Source organism: Tachyglossus aculeatus, chromosome 10, assembly GCF_015852505.1.
Source record: "Tachyglossus aculeatus isolate mTacAcu1 chromosome 10, mTacAcu1.pri, whole genome shotgun sequence".
NCBI classification, from domain to species: domain Eukaryota; kingdom Metazoa; phylum Chordata; class Mammalia; order Monotremata; family Tachyglossidae; genus Tachyglossus; species Tachyglossus aculeatus.
In genome coordinates, this window is record NC_052075.1 from 21,173,933 (window position 1) to 21,199,296 (window position 25,364).

The 25,364-nt window shown below is 41.4% G+C and overlaps 1 protein-coding gene across 2 annotated transcripts in view; it reads left to right on the forward strand.

Moving 5' to 3' along the window:
* UVSSA (UV stimulated scaffold protein A) overlaps positions 1–25,364 on the forward strand; it is a 98,750-nt gene that overhangs the window by 36,476 nt on the left and 36,910 nt on the right. For both annotated transcript variants that reach the window (XM_038753217.1, XM_038753218.1), the window contains exon 8: positions 22,574–22,676. In XM_038753217.1, coding sequence (XP_038609145.1) covers positions 22,574–22,676 — 103 coding nt within the window. The remainder of the gene's footprint in view (positions 1–22,573; positions 22,677–25,364) is intronic.

Consider the following 25,364-nt stretch of genomic DNA (forward strand, 5'->3'; position numbering starts at 1 on the left):
CTGGAGTTTCTTGAGGAGAGGGGAAACATAGTCTGAACGTTTTTGAAGAAAATGATCTGGGCTGCAGAATGGAGTTTGGACTGGAGTGGGGAGAGACAGGAGGCAGGGAGGTCAGCAAGGAGGCTAATAAAATAATTAAAGCGGGATAGGATAAGTGCTTGCATTAATGTGGTAGTTGCTTGGATGGAGAGGAAGGGGCAAATTTTAGCGGTCGTAAAGGTAGAACTGACAGGATTTAGTGATGGCTTGAATATGTGGGTGAAATGAAAGAAGAGAGTCAAGGGTAATGCCAAGGTAATGGGCTTGTGAGACAGGAAGAATGGTGGTGCCATCGACAGTGATGGGAAAGTGAGACGGAGGACAGGGTTTGGGTGGGAAGATAAGTTCAGTTTTAGCCATATGAAGTTGGGGGTGACGGGAGGACATCCACTTCTTGAAGGCAGGAAGAAATGTGATAACGAGAGGGAGAGGAAGAGGGAGGGAGAGAAAAAGAGAGAAAAAGAACAGGGTTGATAAGCCCAGAAAAACATGGTGGGGATTCTTGAAACCCAAGAGCCAAATCAGAACAGGTACTTCAAGAAGCATCTCATTTAGAATAAGATCCCAGATAGACTTATCTTTCTTTCTCATATGTGGTTGCCTAAATTGGCTGTCATACCATACCAGCACAATTTTTAAAAAAATGGTATTTAAGTGCTTACTGTGTGTTAGGCACTGTATTAAGCACTAGTATAGATAAAAATTTAATCGTATTGGACACAGTCCATGTACCACATGGGGCTCATAGTCCTAACCCCCATTTTACAGGCGAGGTAACTGAAGCCCAGAGAAGTGAACTGATTTGCCCAAGGTCACACAGCAGACATGTGGCAAAACTGGGATTAGGACCAGGGTCTTTCCGTCTCCTAGGCCCGTGCTCTATCCACTAAGACAAGCCGCTTTTCAGATATACAGATATACAGAAGTGCCATCGATAAGGCAGTCCATAAGTGGTACTCAAGTACTTGAGTGCTGAAATGGTTGGGGACTGAGGTGGTTGACCTAAAGAATGGGAAAATTACTCTGAAGCTCACAGCCTGTTCTGGGAGTCTGGACAGCAGCAGGAACTGGGAGATTAGGTGTCATAGAAGCAGAAGCAGCATGGCTTGGAAAGAACTTGGGCTTGGGAGTCCGAGGACCTGTGTTCTAATCCTGGCTCCTCCACTTATTTGCTGTGTGACCTTGGGCAAGGCATTTCATTTCCTCTGTGCCTAAGTTCCCTCCTCTGCAAATGGGGATTCAATACCTGTGCTTCCTCCTACCTAGAATATGAGCCCCATATGGGACCTGATCATCTTGTACCTACCCCAGTGCTTAGTGCAGTGTTTGGTACATAGTAAGTGCTTAACAAGTACCACAATTATTATTATTATTATCATTATTATCATAGCTGGAGGGCATGCTGGGAGCCAAAGAAGGCTTTATTACTTTGAGTAAGATTTGAGCATGTTTGAAGATGAGGAAATCATCATCAATCAGGCAGTGGTATCTATTGAGCGCATACTTTGTGCAAAGCACTGTACCAAGCATTTGGGAGAGTACAAGACAGAATTAGCAGACACGTTCCCCGCCCATGACAAGTTTACAGTCTAGAGGCGGAGACAGATGTTAATACAAGTAAAGAATTTGTAATATATATTTAAAACGTGGTGACTTGGAAGGGAAGGAAATGAGAGCAAGTGATTCTGGAGAGTGAGAAGGGATGGAGCCAGGCAGAGGGGGTCGATTTCGAAGGAAGGCAAGGAGACTTTCCTTTGCAAGATGGCTGGGAAGGGTAAGAATGGGTGTAGAGGGAGGTGGTAGAGAGATGATGGGGGGAATTTGGGAAGCATCACTTTGTATTATCAAGAAAGTAGTTGGTGAGGTCATCAGGGGCAAAAGAAGGGGGTTTGGGAGTGCTGAGCTCTTCAGGAGAGAGGTTGTGGTCTGGAGAAATTGGTGGGTGAGTCAATGAGGAAGGAGAAGTAACTTTACCGAGCCCAAGATAGAGCAGAATCGTAGCAGAATGGCAACAACTGTGGGAAGCATTTCTGGAGCTGATCCTAATCAAAGACTGGATAATTCCTCTAGTAATCAAAAATGACCTCCACCTGTACTCACATAAGTATTTCATGGTTTGCAGAATCGATTTCTGAAAGCTCGTAAGCCACGCACTTATTTCATGATGATGATGAAGCACTTAGGCTATGCCAAGCGCTGAAGTAGAAGTAAAATAATCAGATCGGACGCAGCCCTTATCCCACATGGGCCTCACAGCCTAAGAGAAAGGGAGAACCGGCATTTAATCCTAATGTTACAGATGAGGAACCTGAGGCACAGAGAAGTGAAATGACTCACCCAAGGTCACCCAGCAGGCAAGTGGCAGAGTCAGGACTAGAACCTGGGTCTCCTGACTCCCAGTCTCTCGTCCAGTGGTACTGTGGGAGAGCTGATTTCCAACGCTGGACCTCGCAGGCTGTTTGCGCTGTCAGTGCCTGCACTGTTGTGGCCAGCTGTTGAGACCACGATGGCTTGAGAAGCAGCCTGGCCTAGTGGATAGAACACGGGCCTGGGATTCAGGAGGACCTGGGTTCCAATCCTGGCTCTGCCACTTGTCAACTGTGTGACCTTAGGCGAATCACTTCACTTCTCTGTGCCCCAGTTACCTTGTCTGTCAAATGGCGATTAAGACTGTGAGCCCCATGTGGGACAAGGACTGTGTCCAACCTGATTTTCTTGTGTCCACCCCAATGCTTAGTACAGTGCCTGGCACATAGTAAGTGCTTAACAAATACCACTATCAGTATTATTATTACCACGGTCAAGCCTCAGTCCTTCCAAAATGCAAGAGGTCATAAAACTCAGGAAGAAATTCCATTGTAACAGGTACTGCCTATAACCAAAATCACCTAGAACCTCTCCCAAGTGCTTAGTATAGTGATCTGCACATAGTAAGTGCTTAATAAATACCATTGATTGATAAGCATGTGCCATTTATATGATTTACCCCAGGAGCCTCTATAGTGGTGACTTGAGAGAGAGGCCTTCTCACGGTCTCTCTGCCTCTGTCTGTCTCTTTTACAGTCCATCCTACACATTAATTTTTCTAAAACATTTCTACGTTCATATTGTCTTTACGCCTCAAAAACTGCAAGTGATCTTGTTTGTTTTTAAGGGTATATAGGTGATTTCTATGTGCCAGGCCCCATACTAAGTGCTGGTGTAGCCCTATACTCTGTGTACTTGGTTTTTTGTTGTTGTCTGTCTCCCCCTTCTAGACTGTGAATCCATTGTTGCGTAGGGACCGGCTCTGTATGTTGCCGATTTGTACTTCCCAAGCGCTTAGTACAGTGCTCTGCACACAGTAAGCGCTCAATAAATATGATTGAATGAATGGAGTAGATACTGGCTCATCAGATTGGACTCAGTGTCCCACATGGAGCTCACAGTATCAGCCTCCATTTTACAGATGAGTAACTGAGGCACAGAGAAGTGAAGTGACTTGTCCAAAGACCCACAGCAAAGTGGCGGAGTCAGCTTTAGAACCCAGGTCCGTCAGACTCCCAGTCCTGTGCTTTATTCACTAGGCCATGCTGCTTACCCATCCCTCTCTGTATCAAGCAGAAACTCCTGACCATCGGCTTTAAGGCACTCTTTCTTTCCTGCTTACCCCATTCACTTCTCCCTCCACATTCCAGCTCATCCACTTTGTTCTTCTCAAGCTAACCTATCCTGCCTGTACCTCGTTCTTGTTTCTCTTGTCCTTGTTCCATGCCTGGAACACTTCCCATTCAAATGAATCAGAGGATAGGTCTCGCCACCTTCAAAGCCCTTCTAAAATATCCCCTTCAGGGGGCCTTCCCCAGTTAATTTTGATTCCCCTCATCTTATCGGTCAGTCAGTGGTATTTATTGAATACTTACTGCGTGCAGAGCGCTGTACTAAGCACTTGGGAGACTACAACAAGGACAAAATTCCTGCCCTCAAAGAGCTTACCAGATAGTGCTTGTATCTTTCAACTGTTGTTTCAGCATTTCTGTGCCATCTAAGCACTTACGTACTCAGTACCTGTCATAGCACTTATGTATATATTTTATATACCCCATTAATTCATCAGTGATATTTACCTCCTTCCCTTCCCCACAGCACCTGTATATATGTATATATGTTTGTACATATTTTTTACTCTTCATTTTATTTGTACATATCTATTCTATTTATTTTATTTTGTTAGTATGTTTGGTTTTTTTCTCTGTCTCCCCCTTTTAGACTGTGAGCCCACTGTCGGGTAGGGACTGTCTCTATTTGTTGCCAATTTGTACTTCCCAAGCGCTTAGTACAGTGCTCTGCACATAGTAAGCGCTCAATAAATACGATTGATGATGATGATATTTACTGGGTGTTACTATGTGCGGAGCACTGTACTAAGGGCTTGGGAGAGTACAATAAAACAGAGTTAACAGACGTGTTCCCTGCCCACAGTGAGCTAAGAACTAACCCATATACGTAACCCCTTACCTTTCTTCTGCCATCTGAAATTTGTTTTACTGTAACCCTGGGTTATGTAGCTTGGTGGGATTCATTTATTCATTCAGTAGTATTGAGCGCTTACTGTGCGCAGAGCACTGTACTAAGCACTTGGGAAAGTACCATACAACAATAAACAGTGACATTCCCTGCCTTCAGTGAGCTCACAGTTTAGAGTGGGGAGCCAGATGTCAATAAAAGTAAATAAAATTACAGACATGTACATAAGTGCTTTGGGGAGGTTGTAACTCCGGGGTATTATGAGCTCCTTGAGGAGAGGGATCATGTCTTCTAATTACGTTGTTCTCTCCCAGGCACTTAGTACAGTGCTCTGCCCGTAGTAGGTGCTCGGTAAATAGTATTGATTGATTGACTAATTGGTAGCCACTAGAGTCCACGTGAGATCAAAAGAACCCTTTGGGACTCTGTGGTGAGAAATCCTTACTTTATTTTCTCCCGCTCTTCCTTTTCTTGTAGGCTTTATTTCCTTGGAGACTTATTTCTCTTTCCTGTAGTCGTCAGTCAGTTCTTTCTATGACAGTTAACAGAGATGAATAGAGGTGCATTTTTAATAATGAAATACTTTGCCAGAAGCTCTCTCCGTTACCCTACACTTATGCCATACTGCCACTGTCAGTGATATGGTATATTTGTTTACTTTGATTATAATGGGGTTCTCACGTAACTTAGTCATTTGTACTGAGAATTAATTTGATCACACTAGGATTTTTATAGAATTTTAAAGGATGAGTTAATTGCATATTGAGTTTTAAGAGTTTTGTTCATGTCCCACAGATGAGAGATTACTAATAGCTTTCTCTCAACCTTTTTCAGACCAGTAAATATCTTCTTTGTCGTGGGTACGCTAATGACATTCACTTCATTTTACAGCTTTCCCCTGAAGTATAAGCTCGCTGTGGGCAGGGAATGTGTGTGCTAATGCTTTTGTATTGTACTTTCCCAAATGTTTATTACAGTGCTGTGCACATAGTAAGCGCTTAGTAAATACCAATGATTGATTGATTGCCTGTTCCTCTTTTGCCTGCACCTGCTTTCCTCTCCATAAAAAAGAGGGCCTATTCTTTTTCTAAATCAAATTGGGCTATTTCTCCCAGGCCCTATATAGAGCTAATGTATAGTCTATTTGCTCTTTAATACTAAATATCTATGTAGAATGAAGACATAAGTTAGGTAGGCAGCAAATCATTATTTGGGGATAAATCGTCCTCTGTTTAGATTTGAACATTTGCCATCATGATTCCTTCTGTCAACCAACACTATTATGCTTTTCTGTAAGTAGCATCTTTATCTGACAATTTGGAATTCTTCACTAATAAATTAATTTGATTTCCATTGGTAATCAATGTGTCTCAAATGTGTTAGCTTTTCAAGAAGGTTAAAAAATGTATGCACAGTAGGTAACCACAATAATTATAAGCAGCCCTTAAAATTTCCATTAACTCCACCCCCCGTCCTTGCTTATACTCCTATCGTAGGCTAAAGGGAGCAGTGTTGCCTAGTGGAAAGAGCTTGGGGTTGGGACTCAAAAGGACCTGGGTTCTAATCCCGGCTCCACCACTTGCCTGATGTGCACTTGTCATAGCACCCCCAGGGAATATGAGGGCACAGTTTGCGATGGGGAGGGGGATGTGTTTCCATGGCAGTGTACTGGTCACCAAAGTTTCCCCCAGGAGGGTGGGCAGAGGGCAACAAATGATGCAGAATCAGACGTGGGGGCAGTGTGGCTCAGTGGAAAGAGCACAGGCTTTGGAGTCAGAGGTCATGAGTTCAAATCCCAGCTCCGCCAACTGTATGACTTTGGGCAAGTCATTTAACTTCTCTGGGCCTCAGTTACCTCATCTGTAAATTGGGAATTAAGACTGTGAGCCCCCCACGGGACAACCTGATCACCTTGTAACCTCCCCAGCACTTAGAACGGTGCTTTGCACATAGTAAGCACTTAATAAATGCCATTATTATTATTATTATTATGTGCAACCTCGGCCAAGTTGCTTAACTTCTCTGTGCCTCAACTTCCTCACCTGTAAAATGGGGATTCAATATCTGTTCTCCCTCCTATCTAAGCTGTGAACCCAGTATGGGACAAGGACTGTGTCTGACCTGATTAACTTGTATCTACTCTAGCACTTAGTACAGTACTTGTCACATAGTAAATGCCTAACAAATACCAACATTGTTAGAATGTAACAGGTGTACCACAGATTGCAGCCCCCTTATGCTGCACACATAAATCAGAGTTACGACCATTATGGTTTGAAATCTTACCCCATGTTACAGCACCCCATGACATATACAGGTCAGGGAATCAGCTATTACTGTTTGAGCCCTAGACCTCCCACTTCATCATTACAATGTGCCAAAACCGGTGAAGAAGTTTCATCTCTCCACCGCCAGCTAAAATTTTGGGATTAAGAACTCTTGTATAATTTTCTAAGAATCAATCAATCACTTATTGAGCACTTACTGTGCACTAACCTCTTGGGAGAATGCAGTATAACAGAGCTGGTAGACACATTCCCAACCCACAATGAGTTTACAGTCCAGTGGGGGAGACAGACATCAATATAAATAAATAAATTATGGAAATGTACAGAAACAGTGAAATACTTAGCTTAAAGCTCTCCCCAGTACCCTACACTTTTACTGTATTGCCAATGTAGGGCTGAAGGAAGGGTGAATAAAAGGTGCAAACCCAAGTGAAAGGGTGATTCAGAAGGGAATGGGAAAAGAGGAAATGAGGGCCTAGTCGGGAAGGGCCTCTTGGAGAAGATGGTGTCTTTGATAGTGTTTTGAAGGTGGGGAGAGTAATCGTTTGTTGGAGATAAACAGGGAAGACATTCCAGACCAGAGGCAGGATGTGGAATGGAGGTCGGCGGCGAGATAGGTCCCAGTCTGCAGGCTGGGATGTAGTAGGAAAGCAGATGGAGAGAGGGGTTCAAAGGTGTGAAGAGGTATTCCAAAAGAGTTGGCCTTACTATAAGGTATTTTAGGAAGGTAAGAAGAAGACTGTTCGATCTATGGTGGACAAATTCTTCACTAAAGTTGAAAAACCACTTCCACCGACAGCTGAATAAGCTTATATTTTTCCAGCCTCCTGCAAAGATTCATATTCAAGTTACAACTCCTCATTTAGTTAATGCTGTGATATAATTTTTTGCATTGCTTTTAACGAAGATTAAACGGTAATCTAGTCAAGCTTAAAGTAATGTAGCCTAAAGGAATTTCAAGTTATTTTTTCATAGGCTTGGAACGGATTCCAATTTTTAACATTTAAGCCTACGGAAAAGCATACCCTGTGATCTAGCCATTCGTGATACAACTACATTTTGCAGGGCCCTAGCCTTGCGGTATTGTGAGGTGAGCGGGTATTGGTGCCTGGGGGAACCAGAAGAGGAAGAGGGGTCCACATCTGGGGTAGATGGGAATAGGAAAGCCACTACGAATAGGAGAATCAACGAGGAGGGTGAAGGTAGCAGGGAAGGATTTAGAGGGATATTTTAATTAGAAGTTGGGTCTCAGTCATCATGTCGGGGCTGGTTCAGGAACAGAACCAAAAAATTTGCATGTAATCCTATGTGAAAACCTATGTGAGAAGCAGTGTGACTTAGTGGAAAGAGCCCGGGTTTGGGAGTCAGAGGTCATGGATTCTAATCCCGGCTCTGCCACCTGTCAGCTGGGTGATTTTGGGCAAGTCACTTAACTTCTCTGTGCCTCAGTTACCTCATCTGTAAAATGGGGAATAAAACTGTGAGCCCCAATTGGGACAACCTGATGTCCTTGTATCTACCCCAGCGCTTAGAACAGTGCTCGGCACATAGTCAGCACTTAGCAAAACCAACATTATTGTCATCATTATTATTATTATTACCCCTTGCTATAACTGTGATGAGTTTCTCCCCAACAAGGATGTTTCATTAATAGACATACCATGGAGTGCTCTTGTATTTACTTGCTCCAAATGCTGTCACAAACAAAATTCCCTTAAAAACCTAATAAAAAATAATAGGAAAGGCACAGCTCATTAGAGTATGTTTTTAGGTCTGCTGTATCTGTTGCTTGATCTCAAGTAGTTTTGGCCTTGTTTCTTTTAGGCCTTAGCTATGCGATGCATAGCTGGTTCAACAGCTCCTTTACAGTTTTTTGGGGGTGTTTTTTAAATGGGCATTACTCGGTATCCTTCTCAGGAAAGACATTATATTGTCATCTCACAAAGCTTTGGCATTTTGCAGAGTTTTCCCGTCCCAGCAAAATTCAAATCCATCCAACAGTGATTGCTAATCACATACTGTATGGAGCCAATTGTGTGTAGCTTTGCAGTTACATCCTTATTTCTACTGCAGAGCAGTATAAGCGCTTAGTAAAGTGCTCTGCACACAGTAAATGCTCAATAAATACGATTGAGTGAATGTAGTCTGTGGAGCATGGGAGTCCTTAGAGGGTCCTCTATTTCAGAGCAGTCATCCTGAACCGAGTAGCGGGCGATCCAATTCAGCCTGTTTGCCACCCCAGTATTGAGCCTGAAGTGTCCCCCAAGTTAATCTGTCAGGAAGCCCACCCCTGGGAATTCTATTCCAAAATAGAAAATAAGAAGTAGGGTGTCAGCTGATAGCCAACTATCATCTTCCTTTAAATGAAGTTATTGTCCGGGGGTGGGGGGGTAGAATTCCTGACACAATTTGTTCCTGAAATCAGGAAGAAGATATGACTCCCGTAGCTGTCTGCTTCCAAGAGGTCACTACTGCAGCTGACCCTTGGGGAAACAACAGGGAGGTTCTAGCACTGGAATCTGTGACCCAAGCTAAGGTAGGGGTCAGCCCCAGGTAGTCCAGCCGATAGCCCAGCTACAGATGTGTTAAAATGACCGTATTTCCCTTCCCGATTCTGGTAGCAGTGTCAACGGCATCAAGAGTTTAACTTCATTTGAAGAAAATAGCCCGGTAGAGTTTCTGATGTCACCTCTTTGGAACTGAGTTGTAATCAATATATTCTCCAAGCCTTCTGATTCCATTTGAGGCCTGATTATATATACCAAACTGCCAGCCAAATCACTGAAACGCGTAGCGGGGTTTCCCACAATACATTTATGTGAACAGGCCTTCTCAGCACTTGTATTGGTAAAGTAAAAATGCAGAAATTTGTTGAATGTTGAACCAAGTCAGTACTAAACAGATCATTTGTGATCTTAATTTGGGACATGCTATCCTTCCCACTAATAGTATTAAGATGTAATAACTTTGAATAAGGTCTGTTTTGTAAGTTGGCTTTTAATGAAATATTTGCGGGTTTGCAATTTTAATAAGGGAAGGGAAAAATAGTTCAACACCTAATTGTAAGAGATGCCAAAAGCATGTTAAGTGCTTAGTACAGTGCCCAGCACATAGTAAGCACTTAACAAATACCATTATTATTATTATTAGATTTATTATTTTTAATCCATGCTTATTTTTTATTTATGAGGAGTCTCTTTTCCAAGAGCAAATGAAATTACTATTCGAGTCGATAAAATAAAAATAAAAAAGGAAGAACTTGGGCTACTAACTTTCGAGATTATTACAGCATCTCTGTAACTCAGCTCCATTTTATTGATGAGAAAAGCAGAGTCACAGAGAGTTTTGGTTATTTTCCCAGAGGCCCAGAGAGAGCTTTGGTTTTGACCACTATGCAGAATTAAAGCAGAAAGTGTCATCATAATTTGTAAACTCTCATTGGACACCAAAAGCTATGTAAGCAAGGATTGCAAAATGCTAATGCTTTAAATTGTAATTAAAAAAAACCTTCCTCATTTTCCATTTGAGTTTGCTCATTGTTCAGTCTCATCTCCCTAACCCAATAAAAATTGGCTTCCTGATCAACTTACTGAGGTAGCCTTCGTGTGCTATGGGACGAGCCAGTTTGTTAGAAAAATGTGGATAATACCATAGATGACTGGAATGGTGTGTTTTGAGGGAGGATGTGGGCTAATATTAATTTCAAAAATTTTAATGGCAATTATGGGTGGTGATCTTCACTAATTTTAAGAAAATGTTACTGAGTGATGAAAGTCATCTTGGTTTTTTGAGGTTTTTTTTTACCATTTACTGTGTCAGCTTTGTTCCCTAGGTGTATGTAGGTGCTAACTTTTCACTTGGAGCATGGGGGGTGAAAAGGGGACAGGGATTTTCATAGCAGCGATGAAGAGTGTGTATATACATATAGATTAGCAAGCTCATTGTGAATTGATGTGTACGTGTAGTATTGCTGGTGTTTGTCATAAATACAATTTGTCATTATTCTTGGTATCCAGTCATGACACTGTTAATGGGGTGGTTATCCATTTGAAAAGATGTGGCTGAAAGAACGTATGCATGACTAGCATGCCTTTCTACGTGTTTTTTTCATAGCAAATATTTCATTTTAAGTAATTCAGCAGCATGAACTGACACATCGAGGCAAGTTCGGCTCTCCCTCCCCCTTAGACTGGAGAACGGGGCCTGTGTCCATCCTGATCATCTTGTATCTACCCCAGTGTTTAATACAGTACTTATGAACATATCTGTAATTTATTTATATTAATGTCTGTCTCTCCATCTAGACTTTAAGCTCAAGGTGGGCAGGGAATGCTTCTGTTATGTTGTTAGATTGTGCTCTCCCAAGCACTTAGGACAGTGCTCTGCCCACAGTAAGTGTTCAATAAATATGACTGACTGACTGACAGTACTTGGCATAGGGTAAGCACTTAATGAATACCACTATTATTATCATTATTATTAAGTTTCATTTTACCTTTGCACTGTTTAGCATAGCCCATAGTTCACTGTGCTTAGCAGAAAGACTTAGAGGGAGGGGACAAGAGTTATTAGATTTGGATATCTAAAGTTGGTCTGTGAAACAATTATATGAACAATTACACACTCCATTGATTATGATGTTGGCTTGGTGTCAGGTTCTGATTATGTAAGTGAAAAATTGGCCCCTTTTTCTAATATCCCACAGTTCTAAAATATTCACATTCTAGCAAGTTCTATCCTAGTCCCAAAAGAGTCGTCACAAGCAAGTTCTGGAGCAGTTTTACTCTTTGTAATCGTCATGGAATCTGACAGGGGCCTTAGAGGCCAGCTGATCTAGTGCTCTCTCTCTCTCTCTGTGTCTCTCTCTCTCCCTCCCTCCAAGCAGGCAAAGGAGTATGTGATAGTCTTTTTTGAGAGAGCACAGAAAAAAAATGCAATTATCTCAGATAATAATAATAATTATGGTATTTGTTAAGCACTTACTATGTGCCAAGCACTGTTCTGAGCACTGGGGTAAATACAAAGTAATGAGGTTGTCCCATGTGAGGCTCACAGTCTTAATCCCCGTTTTACAGAGCAGGTAACTGAGACACAAGAGAAGTTAAGTGACTTGCCCAAGCTCACACAGCAGATGAGCGGTGGAGCCAGGATTAGAACCCATGTCCTCTGACTCCCAAACCCATGCTCTTTCCACTAGCCCATGCTGCTTCTCTGTGATGTGAGATAGAGGCCAGTCCCAATTAGTGGATACAGTCTGGGCCTGGGAATCAGAAGATGTGGGTTCTAATCCTGGCTCTGCCACTTGTCTGCTGTGTGACCTTGGGCAAGTCACTTCACTTCTCTGTGCCTCAGTTACCTCATTTGTAAAATGGGGATTAAGATTAAGACTGTGAACCTCATGCGGGACAACCTGATTACCTCGTATCTACCCCAGTGCTTAAAAAAGTGCTTGGCACATAGTAAGTGCTTAAAAAATTCTATAATAATGATAATAATAATAATAATAACAACTTGTGTCCACCCCAGTGCTTAGAACAATGCTTGTCATGTAGGAAGGGAATATGTCTGTTTATTGTTGTATTGAACTTTCCCAAGTGCTTAGTACAGTGCTCTGCACACAGTAAGTGCTCAATAAGTACAACTGAATGAATAGTAAGTGCTTAACAAGTACCATAATTATTACTGACAGTCCAAATTTACTAGGGTTAGTTTTCTATCTTCATGTCATAGAAACCAACAGTTGGAAGAGGCTTTAGAGGTCCTCACGTCCATCGTCCTGCAGATGAATGACCATTCATTCATTCAGTTCATTCAGTCACATTTATTGAATGCCTATTAGGTGCAGAGCACTGGAGAGTACGATATAACAATAAACAGACACATTCCCTGCCCACAGTGAGCTTAGGTATTGAAACAGCAACTCTTCTAGATGCCTGTCTACTTGCTTTGCTTTATTTTCTGTCTCCCCCTTCTAGACTGTGAGCCCGTTGTTGGGTAGGGATTGGCTCTATCTGTTGCTGAATTGTACTTTCCAAGCGCTTAGTCCAGTACTCTGCACACAGTAAGCGCTCAGTAGATGTAGTTGAATGAATGAATGAATGAATCTCGGGCTGCTGCTGAACCAGCAGTAGGAAATGCAGAGGCTGAAGAGGGGGGTCACTCCTGTAGAAACAAACACCTGCTGCTCTCAGAGAGGGCCAGGAAGGGGAATGGGCTGGTGCATAACCCAGTCAACTGAGTCTTCTTCGTTTTTGGAATCCGGACATGCAAGTATTACCGTAAAAGGATGCGCCTGTGAAAAGTTGGAAGTTCAAATTAAGTCATTTTGGAACCCCTTTAACTCGGTTTCACAAGATTCCCCTGAATAAATCGTTCGGGGCATGGTACTTAATATTTATTTTTAAAAATATATAGATTCAAAGTATGAGGCAGTGTCAAGTCTTTCCTGGCATGTATGGCTTTGACTGCATTAATAACACAGGCTGAGAAGCTCTGGTTTGGATCTGTCAGTCAGTCAATCATATTTATTGAACGCTTACTGTGTGCAGAACACTGTACTAAGTGCTTGGGAGAGTACAGTATAACAATAAACGGACACATTCCGTGCCCATAATGAGCTTACTGTCTAAAGGGGGGATCTGAGTTCTTACTCCTTTTGGATGTATTTCCAAGCCCTAACCATGGGCCATATTTATGGCAATCTTGAACAACATTCTTGAAAAGAATGTTTCCTTTTTCCTCTTTGGCAAATGAGAATAAAGATTTTTTTCCCCTTAGCTGTTAGATATAGAATACATTTCTGAGGCTGTCTAAAAAAATATTTGAAGTCACCCAGCTTTCATGGATCTTTTCTATCCTGTGCTTGTTGTAAATATAAGCTCAAAGTAGCATGTTTCTTTAAACACCATAATTTTGGGAAAAAAAGAAGAAGGATTCTTTGAAATCTTCCAGTACTAGTTTGAATTTGATTTTTTTTTTTAGGTTAAATAAAAGCATCAGATGATGTCATTTCCTTCCCAGGAAATCCCCTGTAAATTTACCACTTAAAAGGTGTTGAAAAACATGAGCTTGATTATACAAAGTCTTAGCCATCTTTATTTAAACAGATATGGCTCATATTTGATGCATCCTTTGCTGTTTTAGACAAAATGGATTCTCTCAACAGAGGTCCCTTTAAACGTGTTCCACTAAGGCAGATATTATAGTGCCTTGGTCAGAATTTTCTGTCCTCTAGAAAAAATATTTAGTTGGCTGTGTGTAGATGCACATGAGATATTGGCATGGTGGAATAATTTGCAAGATCTTCCAGGGAGGGTATTAGCATATAAATAGCAGATGTAATGACGACCATCACAGCTGAGTACATTTAATTTTTAGTTTATAAGATAGAATGGGTTTTTAAATGCATAGCCATCAAGCCTGCTGAAAGACAAATGAAGTTTAGAGTTCACTTGTCTGAGGATGCCTTACATCATTTTTTTAAAAAAGGGAAACAGACACACAAAACTGAACAAAAGTGATTTCTTGGGTGAAAAGTAATTGAGATTGCAAACCAAGTTAATTAGACCGTACAAAATTTATTTAATGGTCACAGCTGTAGTTTCCAAGCAGCATTTCAGGGAGTAGATATGCCTTCTCTTTATGCTGTCGTTTTCTTTCCTCTCTTTTTCTTTCTCAAATAATTAGTAACCTCTCAGTGCAGCTAGTTCTGTAAACTGATTGCATTGTATATTTTAGTCATTTTATTGCTTGTTTAATTATGATTGCAGAGATTTGTTTTTCTAAATCCTTTTAACTGACTGTAGGAATCAATTTGCATAATACTGGGTATGGAACCGAAAGCCTTGTCTTCATATTTCTCCCCAGGGTTGGATTGCGTTAGGTTTTTTGCTTTTGTATTTGGGAATTCTTATTGGAGAGAATGAAGGCCATTAGGTTAAGCGTGTTGGACTTTACTGAGCAACAATCCCACTTCGGGTCTATTCCAAGGCTTTGATGGAAGCAGAGGCATCCTATTTCTGGAAGTCTAGGGGAAATCCCATCACAATTTCACAACCGTTCAGTCAGTGGCATTTATTGAACGCTTACCATGAGCAGAGCAATGTACTGAACGCTTGGGAGAGTATCATAGAACAAAGTCGACAGACTGACCGCTCTTGCCTGATTCCTGTTTTGCAAAGAAGTGGTTTTTATGCAGGCATTGGATTGGCTCACAAAGCTTCTGACTATACACTTGTCTGAGATTCCCCTTGCTATTTGAACCTCGTCCCAGAAAATCCATGGCTCTTGGATACCTGCTGTTCTCACTCTGTCTCCCATATTGCAAAGAAGTGTGGAACATATCTACTAATTCCGTTGTACCCAAGCTGCTAGCACAGTACTCTTCACGTAGTAAGTGCTCAATAAATACTATTGATTGATGGATTGAATACCATTTTCTCTAAAAACGAGGTGGAGTCTTTTTTGTCGAGAACAATTCGATTTTAAACCTGGTGGCTCAAAGTCACCATCTCAGGTAGAAAATAGGTAACTCACTTCCTATCTCCAAGTTATATAGATTTCTTACCAGATTAAGTTGATAGAAAAATATGCCAGCTAATCAAAATGCTTTCTAAGATACGACGTTTCTTTCATTCAGTGGTATTTGTCTAGTGTTTTCTGTGTGCCCAGCATTGTACTAAGCGCTTGGGAGAGTAGAAAATAACAATCAACAGACACATTCCCTGCTTCTTCTGGCACAGGGCTGAAAGTTATTGGGTTATAAAACAGGTAAGCAAGGCCATGTGGTGTTTCCCATTCTGGAGGAATTTATGCGGGTTCTGACATTTTCTCCGTTCTTTTGGCGAACAGGTGTCCTTGTGATTCATTCTGGCTCAGGCTTAATTTCTGAGGCTAAAGGTGTCAGCTGTGGTGATTTATTAGTAAGATCGATGTTTTAGTAAGTTCCAGTCTGTTAGAACTGGTCTTATTTAGCCCCATTTATCTCCGTGACTCCCATCAACGCTCACGATCAGAAGCTAACAACTTTCCGTCAGCGTCACTGACTTTAGCCCCATTTGAATTTGGGACCGCAAGGGAAAGGTTTTAGTTTCTTTATAGGAAAATATGAACTTTTCCACTCTTGTGTCCATTGGGAATTTTCTGAAAAGAACAATTTTTTGAACAGTACTGAGGTCTGTGAGGCAAGTGATCATAAAGCAGGCTACAATTATTTTCTTGCTCTAGGTTTTTAAATAGGGATTAATTATGTTCTTTGTTAAGTACTTAATATCCCCCAAGCATTGTGGTAAGTGCTGGGGGAGATACCAGATAGCCAGATCAGGAAGAAAAATTTATATAGTTTTGAAAGAACTCAATCAAGGAAAACTTGAAATTAGTGACTGCTTTTGCAACTACTCTCAATATCTAAAACTCTGATACTTTTCCACGATGTATAATTTGTATAATCTAAATAAAACATAAATCGATGCATTGTAGATTTTATATTTTAGATTTAACATGTTCAAAACCGAACTCATCTTCTACCCTAAATCCGATCCTCCTTCATACATTTTCATCAGAGTTCATCGGAGTTGACAATTCCAACATCCATCTTGTTTCCCAAGTCCATAACCGAGGCTTTATATCTGACTCTAACCTTCCTTTAAAACCCCATGTTTGGTCTGCCACCAAATCCCGTCAGTTCTTCCTCTGTACCATTTCCAAAACATACCACTTCGTCACCATCTAAACTTCGTGGTCCAGGCACCCTCGTATCCTGAGTCAATTTCCTTGCCGACGTCTCTGCCTCCAGTTTCTTTCCTCTCCATTCCATCCATCGTTCTGCTGCCTGGATCATTTTTCTACAGCATCATACTGTATACATATCCCCGCACCTCAGTTGCTGCCAAGGGTTATCCATTCCTCTTGGCCTTAGATAGAAACTCCTGACCACCAGCTTTATGGGTGCTTCATTAATTCTCTCCCCCAGCTCATTTTCAGTCGTCTTCCAGTACATCCCCAGTTCACATGCTTTATTCCTCTCAAGTCACTTTTCTCACTGTGCCCTATTTTCATCGCTCCCACCCCCGGCCTATTCCCTTAGGCATGGAATTCCCCCTCAAATCCTGCAGACCACTTCTCTGTCCATCCTCAAGGCCCTTCTGAAATCTTACCACCAGGAGGTCTTTGCTGATTCACTTGTCATCCTCCCAAACTGTTTCCCCCCTCAGCTGTTCCTTCAGTATTCATTCATTCATTCAGTCATATTTATTGAGTGCTTACTGTGTGCAGAGCACTGTACTAAGTGCTTGGGAAGTACAAGTTGGCAACATATAGAGATGGTCCCTACCCAACAGCGGGCTCACAGTCTAGAACGGGGAGACAGACAACGAAACAAAACATATTAACAAAATAAAGTAAATAGAATAGTAAATATGTACAAGTAAAATAGAGTAATAAATCTGTACGAATATATATACAGGTGCTGTGGGGAGGAGAAGGAGGTAGGGCGGGGGGGATGGGGTGGAGAGGAAGGAGGGGGCTCAGTCTGGGAAGACCTCCTGGAAGAGGTGAGCTCTCAGTAGGTCTTTAAAGGGAGGAAGAAGCTAGCTTGGTGGATGTTCGGAGGGAAGGCATTCCAGGCCAGGGGGAGGCCGGGGGTCGATGGTGGGACAGGCGAGAACGAGGCACAGTGAGGAGGTTAGCGGCAGAGGAGCGGAGGGTGCCGGCTGGGCTGTAGAAGGAGAGAAGGGAGGTGAGGTAGGAGGGGGCGAGGTGATGGACAGCCTTGAAGCCGAGAGTGAGGAGTTTTTGCCTGATGCGTCAGTTGATTGGTAGCCACTGGAGATTTTTGAGGAGGGGAGTAACATGCCCAGAGTGTTGGAAAGTGTTACTTTCCAGTCACCCAAGCCCTTTGGTACTACCCCTTCCCTCGCCTTATATCCTGTAGCACCTAATTGCATATCTTTATACTCAGTCACTTCCTCCTACCTGTAATTTATTTTAGTGTCAGTCTCCCCCACTAGATTGTAGATTCTTTGAAGCCAGGGATCATGTCTACTAATTCTCTTGCTCTCTCCCAAGTGATTAGTACAGTGCTGTACACACAACAAGCACTCAATAAGTGCAATTGATTGATTGTTTGAATTTTCAGTCCTTCAAGCCTAAGTTGATTGTCAGTAGCACTCTGGATTTTTCTTGTAATAAAAAGGAACAGAATGACCAATTGACGTAGCACTGATCTAATAAGAAACCCAGTATCTGTAGTCGAGATGGATTTGAGGACTAGAAAGTGAAATTCATATTTGAAGACCAGATGCTTCAGCTAGAGTAAATGTTAGCAGAGAGGTGACTTAATAAATGTGCCATTAAGGAGACTGAATTGCTTTTGGTGAAATATTTGTTTCCACTCACTGTTTAAAAATGTGGTAATAAATGTAACTTGATCGAAATACCAATTTGCGAGCAAAACTTCAAAACAACTCGTTTAAGAACAAAAAAGGCACTGGAACCTTTTTGCTTAAGGTCCTAAAAGAATTAAAAGTGAATCTGGTCTTCAGCGAAATGGGGAAAAGAGGCTTAATTCTTGAAAGTTAGCAAAGCAGTTAAATATTTTACAGGAAATGGAAATTTAATGGAAGTCCCCTGGAAAATTCAAGGGTGCAAACAATAAGCATAATATTTTATGAAAATGACCCCCATATTTAAAATCTGGCATTATATGTTATGCATTGTAGCACCAAGTCCACATCTACCTTTTAGAAAATTAAAACACATAAATTCTGTTTAGTGTTTGATATGCACTGCACTAGCTGAAAGCCATAATGCCCCTAAAACCTTGGGTTGCTTTTCACCTTTCATAAATTCCTGGGTAGATTCTATACAAAAAATAATTTTCAGCTCCGTGGCTCATTGTTATTCAAACTTGATTGATTGTCGTCATTTACTCAGTGAGAAAGTTAAGTGCTCCTGTCATTTCCGAAGAGTATAATTGGGACGTTTCACAGGTCAGTGGTAGTGACAGGTTTCCCTTTTGATTAGTGTTAGACTGATAACAAAAATTACAGTTTCCAATGATTAATGTTTTCTATAGCGCCTAAATGCACAGCTCATGGATTGTACCTAAACAAAGTGAATTTGCATCTGATTATGCCTTTTCTCAGCCGCGATTTTCATGTGCTCTAGAGTTTGGAAGGCTCCAGGTAGGCATGGATGTTAGTCCTGGTCCAATGTCCCTGTCATTCAAACGTAATAAAAACTCATGTTTTGTTCTGATCTTTTAATAGTGGATTAGCGTATGAATATTTTTAAATGACATCCTGGACCTGAAGCGAACAAAACAAACATAGGAAATACAAAGTTGAGCCCGCTGTTGGGTAGGGACCGTCTCTATATGTTGCAAACTTGTACTTCCCAAGTGCTTAGTACAGTGCTCTGCACACAGTAAGCGTTCAATAAATACGATTGAATGATTGAATTAATTTGAAACTAGTGGCTGGAAAAATACAGGAGAACTACTGAAGTATAATCCTTGGGGCAGGGAATGTTTCTGCTAATTTTGTTGTCTTCTACTTTCCCAAGCACTCAGTACAGTGCTCTGCACATAGTAAGCGTTCAATAAATACCATTGATGGATTATGGTTGGATGTCAGATGCTGTGACTGATTAGTTCCCTATGTTGACAATCACTTTGTTTACCCTGAAGCAATTAACAGAGATTTTTGCACTAAACTGCTGGCTAATTAGTCCCTCAGATGTTGACTTTTGTCATTTTGTCATTTTCAAATACAATCTTGGTATTACTGGAATATGGGAAATGCACACCAGTATTCCACATCCTGAAAAAAAATAGGGACTTTCACCTTATAAAATTGCTTATGAAAACAAAGCAAAGAAATATAGAAGTAGCAGGATGCACCTTTGTTCTTTGGCTTCCTTTTGCACTATAAAACTGGCCTTTTGTGTGTGAAGCGATCCCTGAGATATTGCTGATTTCCACACCCTCTTGTAATCAGGTACTGGTGAAGTTGGTGTGGGGATAAATACGATTGAATGATTGATTGGGATGAGAAAGTTATTGGGGATTTACTCTGCAGAATTGCCACCCTGGGGAAGAATCTCAGAGAAGCAATACAACTTCTCAAACTGGAAAAGTCGAAAGGCACTTCTTTCTTAGTTCAAACCCCAAGCTCACCTCAGCACAGGAACAGATGGATTCATAAGGGTCACGGCCCAGGAGTTGAATTTAGAGCAGTCACTTGTCGAGGTTTAAGCGAGAAGTTTTCCTTTTCAACACTTATTGTTTTGAATGATCACCTCCTGAAGCATGTTGGTGCTTATGCTTGAAATGGCTGGAAAAATAAAGGAGAACTACTGAAGTCTAATCCTTGGGGCAGGGAACGTTTCTGCCAATTCTGTTGTATTGTGCTTTCCCCAGCACTTAATACAGTGCTCTGCATATAGTAAACGCTCAATAAATACCATTGATTGATTATGGTTGGATGTCAGATACTGTGACTGATTAGGTTTCTGTTCCCAATTCCTGATGAATAAGCTTCACCTAGCGAAAAGAAATACCGTGTTCTTTTCAACCTCCACTGACTGCCTGTTTGAAGCAAAGCTGTGGTAATATTTCACCATTCTGCAGGTGTTTTTAAAACTGCAATTGAAAACGTTTTTTTGACTTTGGCAGTTGGCTCACACAGAAGCTCAGTGGCAGCTGAGAGTTTAGTTCATTGTGCTGTCAGAGTGGCCTGACTTCTGTCTGGGACGGTGGAGGAGATCACCATGTATGAGTTTGTGTTTGGTCAGATTAGGCAGGACAGATGTGGTCTTTTTTTTCATGTAGACAAGTGATTGAACTTGGAAGTGAACTCCAATTGAGCTTCAGAGCCATCTCACTGAGCCCAGAGCGTCCACTGACTAGGGAGTAGGGATCCTTTAGCTGCAGGATAGTCACTTGGGTTCCCCTTGATATTAACCCTAAAAGCATTGTTTCAGTCAAGGCTAGGGAATCCTTAGTAAACTGGAAAAACAGGGCAAGAAATACTTGTATCTAGTGAGACATTAAACACCTTCCGGGGTGTTTGAAAAGGTTTTCTATCTTTTGAGAAAAGAGTAAAATCGGGTTATCTCCGTGTTCACATTTTTTGTTTACCTGGTACTGACATGATTGTGATCAATTAGGAGAATTCTCTCTGTGATCAACTTCGGTCTGGCCCACAAGAAATCCTAGTCAAGAGAAAACGCAGACTTGGCTGCACTTTAAGCTGTTTCCTCCAGGTTTCTTATTTCTTTTTCAAGCCTCAGAATCTCATCTGTTCAGCTGTGAGTCACAATTAGATTAGTAAATTAAATTGCAGAGGAAAATTTCCTCCCTGCCTTTACTTGAAACAAGTGGTTGGTATAAATACCTCTGTGAAAGATTTATGTGAAAAAGAATGGACTCCCTCCTAACGGAAATCATACTAAAGATTATCTAAGCACCAACTTGTCTGTTGCTTTGGTTTACTGCAGTGAATGCCCAGTAGCGTTGTGTTCTTTGGGAAGATCTTTCGTCCTGTGCAGTTACTGTGCATTGATTCTCCAACCCATAAAATGAGCAAATGACATAGAGATTGTTTGTTTTTAAAATTAATTGGTCTATGCAGGTCCAGGCAAGGGTCTTCACTGCCCCGGAGGGCAAGAAGAAAAAGCATTTATAGCACTTTCCCCAGATCACTAGAGAACAGCTAGCAGATCTAGTCATTGTAACTTCATTTTGCATATTTGCAGTGCCAGCTTCCCCATGTTAAGGGGAAAATGTTCAATGTCTTCAAAAATATTCTTAATTTACAAATGTCTAAAAGTAGGAGGAATCTCTGAGTGGTGTGATTTCCTCTCCCTTCTGCCCCACTCCAAATCAACTCTATAACGAAAATATTATTTGAAGGAAGCAATTACTCCTTTTAAGGAGTACATAATTCTCATTACTAGATGTACAGGGAAATCCACTGTGTGAATAGTCTATACACCCCAGTGCAGTATTTCGGTAAAAGTTCACACTGGATTGGTTTAATTAATCTCAGATCTAAAGTACATGAATCAGTGTTCTAATTTTGTTTAGTTTTAAGTTGGATCTAGCAAAGCACCTAAAATGTTATTTAAGCCACTCTCTATAGTAGATTTAAATCTATTATTACATTGTTTTAGCTAGCCTGTTTTGTAATGCTTTGCAGTTAATTGCTTTGCAGTTCCATTCATTCAATCGTATTTATTGAGCGCTTACTATGTGCAGAGCACCGTACTAAGCGCTTGCACTGCAGTAAGCGCTTAAGTTCCAGTGCTTAGAACAGTGCTTGGCACATAGTAAGCACTTAACAAATACCAAAGTTATTATTATTAATTTTAGAAAACATATGCTGTAAATTTCAAGGTTGATATTCTTGTTTTTCTTGACTCAGTATTAAGTATACACTTTTTTCTTAGGTTGGGCCTAATGTGGTTCATTTATAACATATATTTTTGATATTTATAGTTTAATGTTTTAGTTTATGCCTTGTTAGGTTTTTCTAATGTTTTGTTTAGGAGACCCTGTAGGGAAAATAGCATTTGAAGGATCAGGAATAATTTGGAAATAATATCTTAAAACCAAGTCCAACCTGGAATGATGGTCAAATACGTCACTAATCAGTTATTAATAAGCACCCCAACCTTGAATAAATATTTTCAGTACAACATGCTACAAATATGCCTCCTTGTGTTTTCTGATGTTTTGGTAGACGAAAGCCTCGAACGATGAAGATGATGAAGAGGAGTTTGTGGAGGTTCCTGAGAAGGAAGGTTATGAGCCTCACATTCCAGACCACCTGCGAAAGGAGTATGGTGAGTTTGCCCAGCTGTGACAAGCTTTATCCCTCCGTGTTACTGCCACAGTAAAGTAAATAAACAGCCATTATGAAGTAATAAAGTGATCAGCCGCGTGGGTAATCTCTCTGACTGCAGTGAGGAAGTCATTAGATAGAAGCCCAGCTTATTGGCTCTAGGTAAACAAATACTTTCTAGGAGAAGAAGCCACTGAGAATAGACGTTTATATCATTCTGGCTTCCTCCACTGTCATGTGCAACAAAAAGCCATTCCTTGCTTGAAAACAGAGATACTTATTTGCTCAGAGGGAGAAAAAAAAGAATTTAAGTGTATAAATACCCACAGGTGAAACCGGAGATTATTTTGTGCTGTTTTCTGCCGTCATGGACTCTGCAGGCTCAAGGTATTTGATGCTATTAGGGAAGCCAAATGAATGCAACAGCCTGACTTTCTCTTACCAGTATGGCGAGGAAGGTTAAGTTGAGCTTAATCGTACTGCTCCGTGGTAGAACCGCGGAACAAAACCCAATAACCCAGTGAAATTTTGCGCTTACCTCCACTTGAGATAATTTGTAAAGGTTTGGGGGATTAAACACACTGCTGTGTACTAATAAAGCTCAGAGGTGAGTTAGTGGTCCGTAAAGAACAGAAATGATAGTTCCATCAAATCCAACTCCCCACCTCTCCTAACTCCATAATGCAGCTGATGGATTTATGGTCTGAGCTTTGCTTTTCCTTAATGTGATGCATTTTAATCCTGCAGTAGACTGCAGAAGAAATGTTTGGTATCATTAAGTAAAAGTTAAAAGTTCCTCATTTGTTGATGTTGCCACTAACCAGCAGGCTGCTAAGGGAGTGACTTTTATATTCGTAAAAGGCATGCTTTTCTGCATATGCTATTATGCTTGGTTTTTTCCTTGCCATCACTCCTCCCCTTCACTCACATTTATGTTTTAGAGTCATGTAGAGTGCAGCTTTCTGAAAAGCAAAGCAAAGCTGTCCCTTCAATGGTCAATGAAAGCCTCATCTCATATGCCTTCATTTTTGAACTGGTTCATAGAACTTCTGCCAATTCGGGCACGTAGAAGCTGTGTGTTCATTTTTCTTCAAGTGATATTTGTTAATTGTTGACAGTGTGGGATGCACTCCTGTGGGTCATGTCTTTTAACGAATATCCCCTTGTGGGCAACTCCCCAATCTACCCACTAGTCCCGACCTCTCTCCTTAACTACGGTCTCACATTTCCACTCAGCTGCAGGATGTCCCCCTGGTACCTCCAGCTCAACTTATCCAAAACAGCATTCCTCAGGTTCTCTCCCAGATCCTCTCCTTGAGTAATCTTTCATCACAGTTGACAGCATCACCATCCTCCCCATTTCTCAAGCCCCTGACCGTGGTGCTTTCTTTGACTCTCAACTCTCATATGCAGTCTGTTGCCATATCCTGTCAAATTGTGTTCCAAGATCCACTCCTTCATCTCCAAATTGCCACGATACTAATCCATACACCTTTCGTGTTCTGACCTGACAGCTCCATCAGCCTCCTCACTGATTTCCCTGTCATCAGTCTCTTCCTCCTCCTTGATGTGCAGGTGGATGGGTAATCACTGGAGTTTTGGGAGGAGTGGGGTGATATGTCCTGAACATTTTGTGGAAAAATGATCAGGGCAGCAGAGCCAAGTATGGACTGGAGTGGGGAGAAACAGGAGGCTGGGGGGTCAGCAAGGGGGCTGATGCAGTAATCCAGGCAGGATAGGATGAGTGATTGTATTAACATGGTAGCAGTTTGAATGGAGAGGAAAGGGCAGATTTTAGCGATGTTATAAAGGTGGAACTGACAGGATTTAGGGATGGATTGAATATGTGGGTTGAACGAGAGAGGGGAGTCAAGGATATCACTAACGTTACGGGCTTGTGGGACGGGAAGGATGGTAGTGTCGTCTTTGGTGATGGGAAAGTTGGGAGGACAAGGTTTGAGTGGGAAGATTATTATATTATTATTCATATGCAACAGACCACAACTCTTCCCATATTAATAATTATAGTATTTGTTAAGTACTTAATGCATGTCAAGCACTGTTGAAAGCTCTGCGGTAGATACAAATTAATCAGGTCAGACACAGGCCCTGTCCCACAAGGGGCTCACACTTAGTACAGTGCTCTGCGCACAGTAAGCGCTCAATAAATATGATTTAATGAATGAATAAAGTAGAAGGGAGAACAGGTATTTAAGCCCCACTATACAGTTGCGGAAACTGAGGCTCAGAAAAGTTAAGTGACTTACCCAGGGTCAGACAGCAGGCTGGCAGGGTCGGCATTAGAACCCAGGTCCTCTGTCTTCCAGGGCTGTGTTCTTTCCACTTGGCCACGATGCTTCCCATTTTCAAGACTCTTTTTAAATCATGTCTCTTCCAGGAGGCCTTTTCTAATACATTTCTAATCTCCCTCAACTCCCTAATCCATACTTTGGCATGAGCACTTTCACATCACCTAAGCACTTAAATCCTCCCAGCCCTTTGAGCACTTATGTTTTTATCTTTATACTCTATTACTTCCCCTTGTCTGTAATTCATTTAAGGGTCTGTCTCCCCCACTAAGATTGTACACATCTTGAGAGCAGGGATCATGTTGACCAATTCTGTTGTACTCTGTTGTGGTATTTATTGAGTGCTTATTGTGTACAGAGCACTTTACTAAATGCTTGGG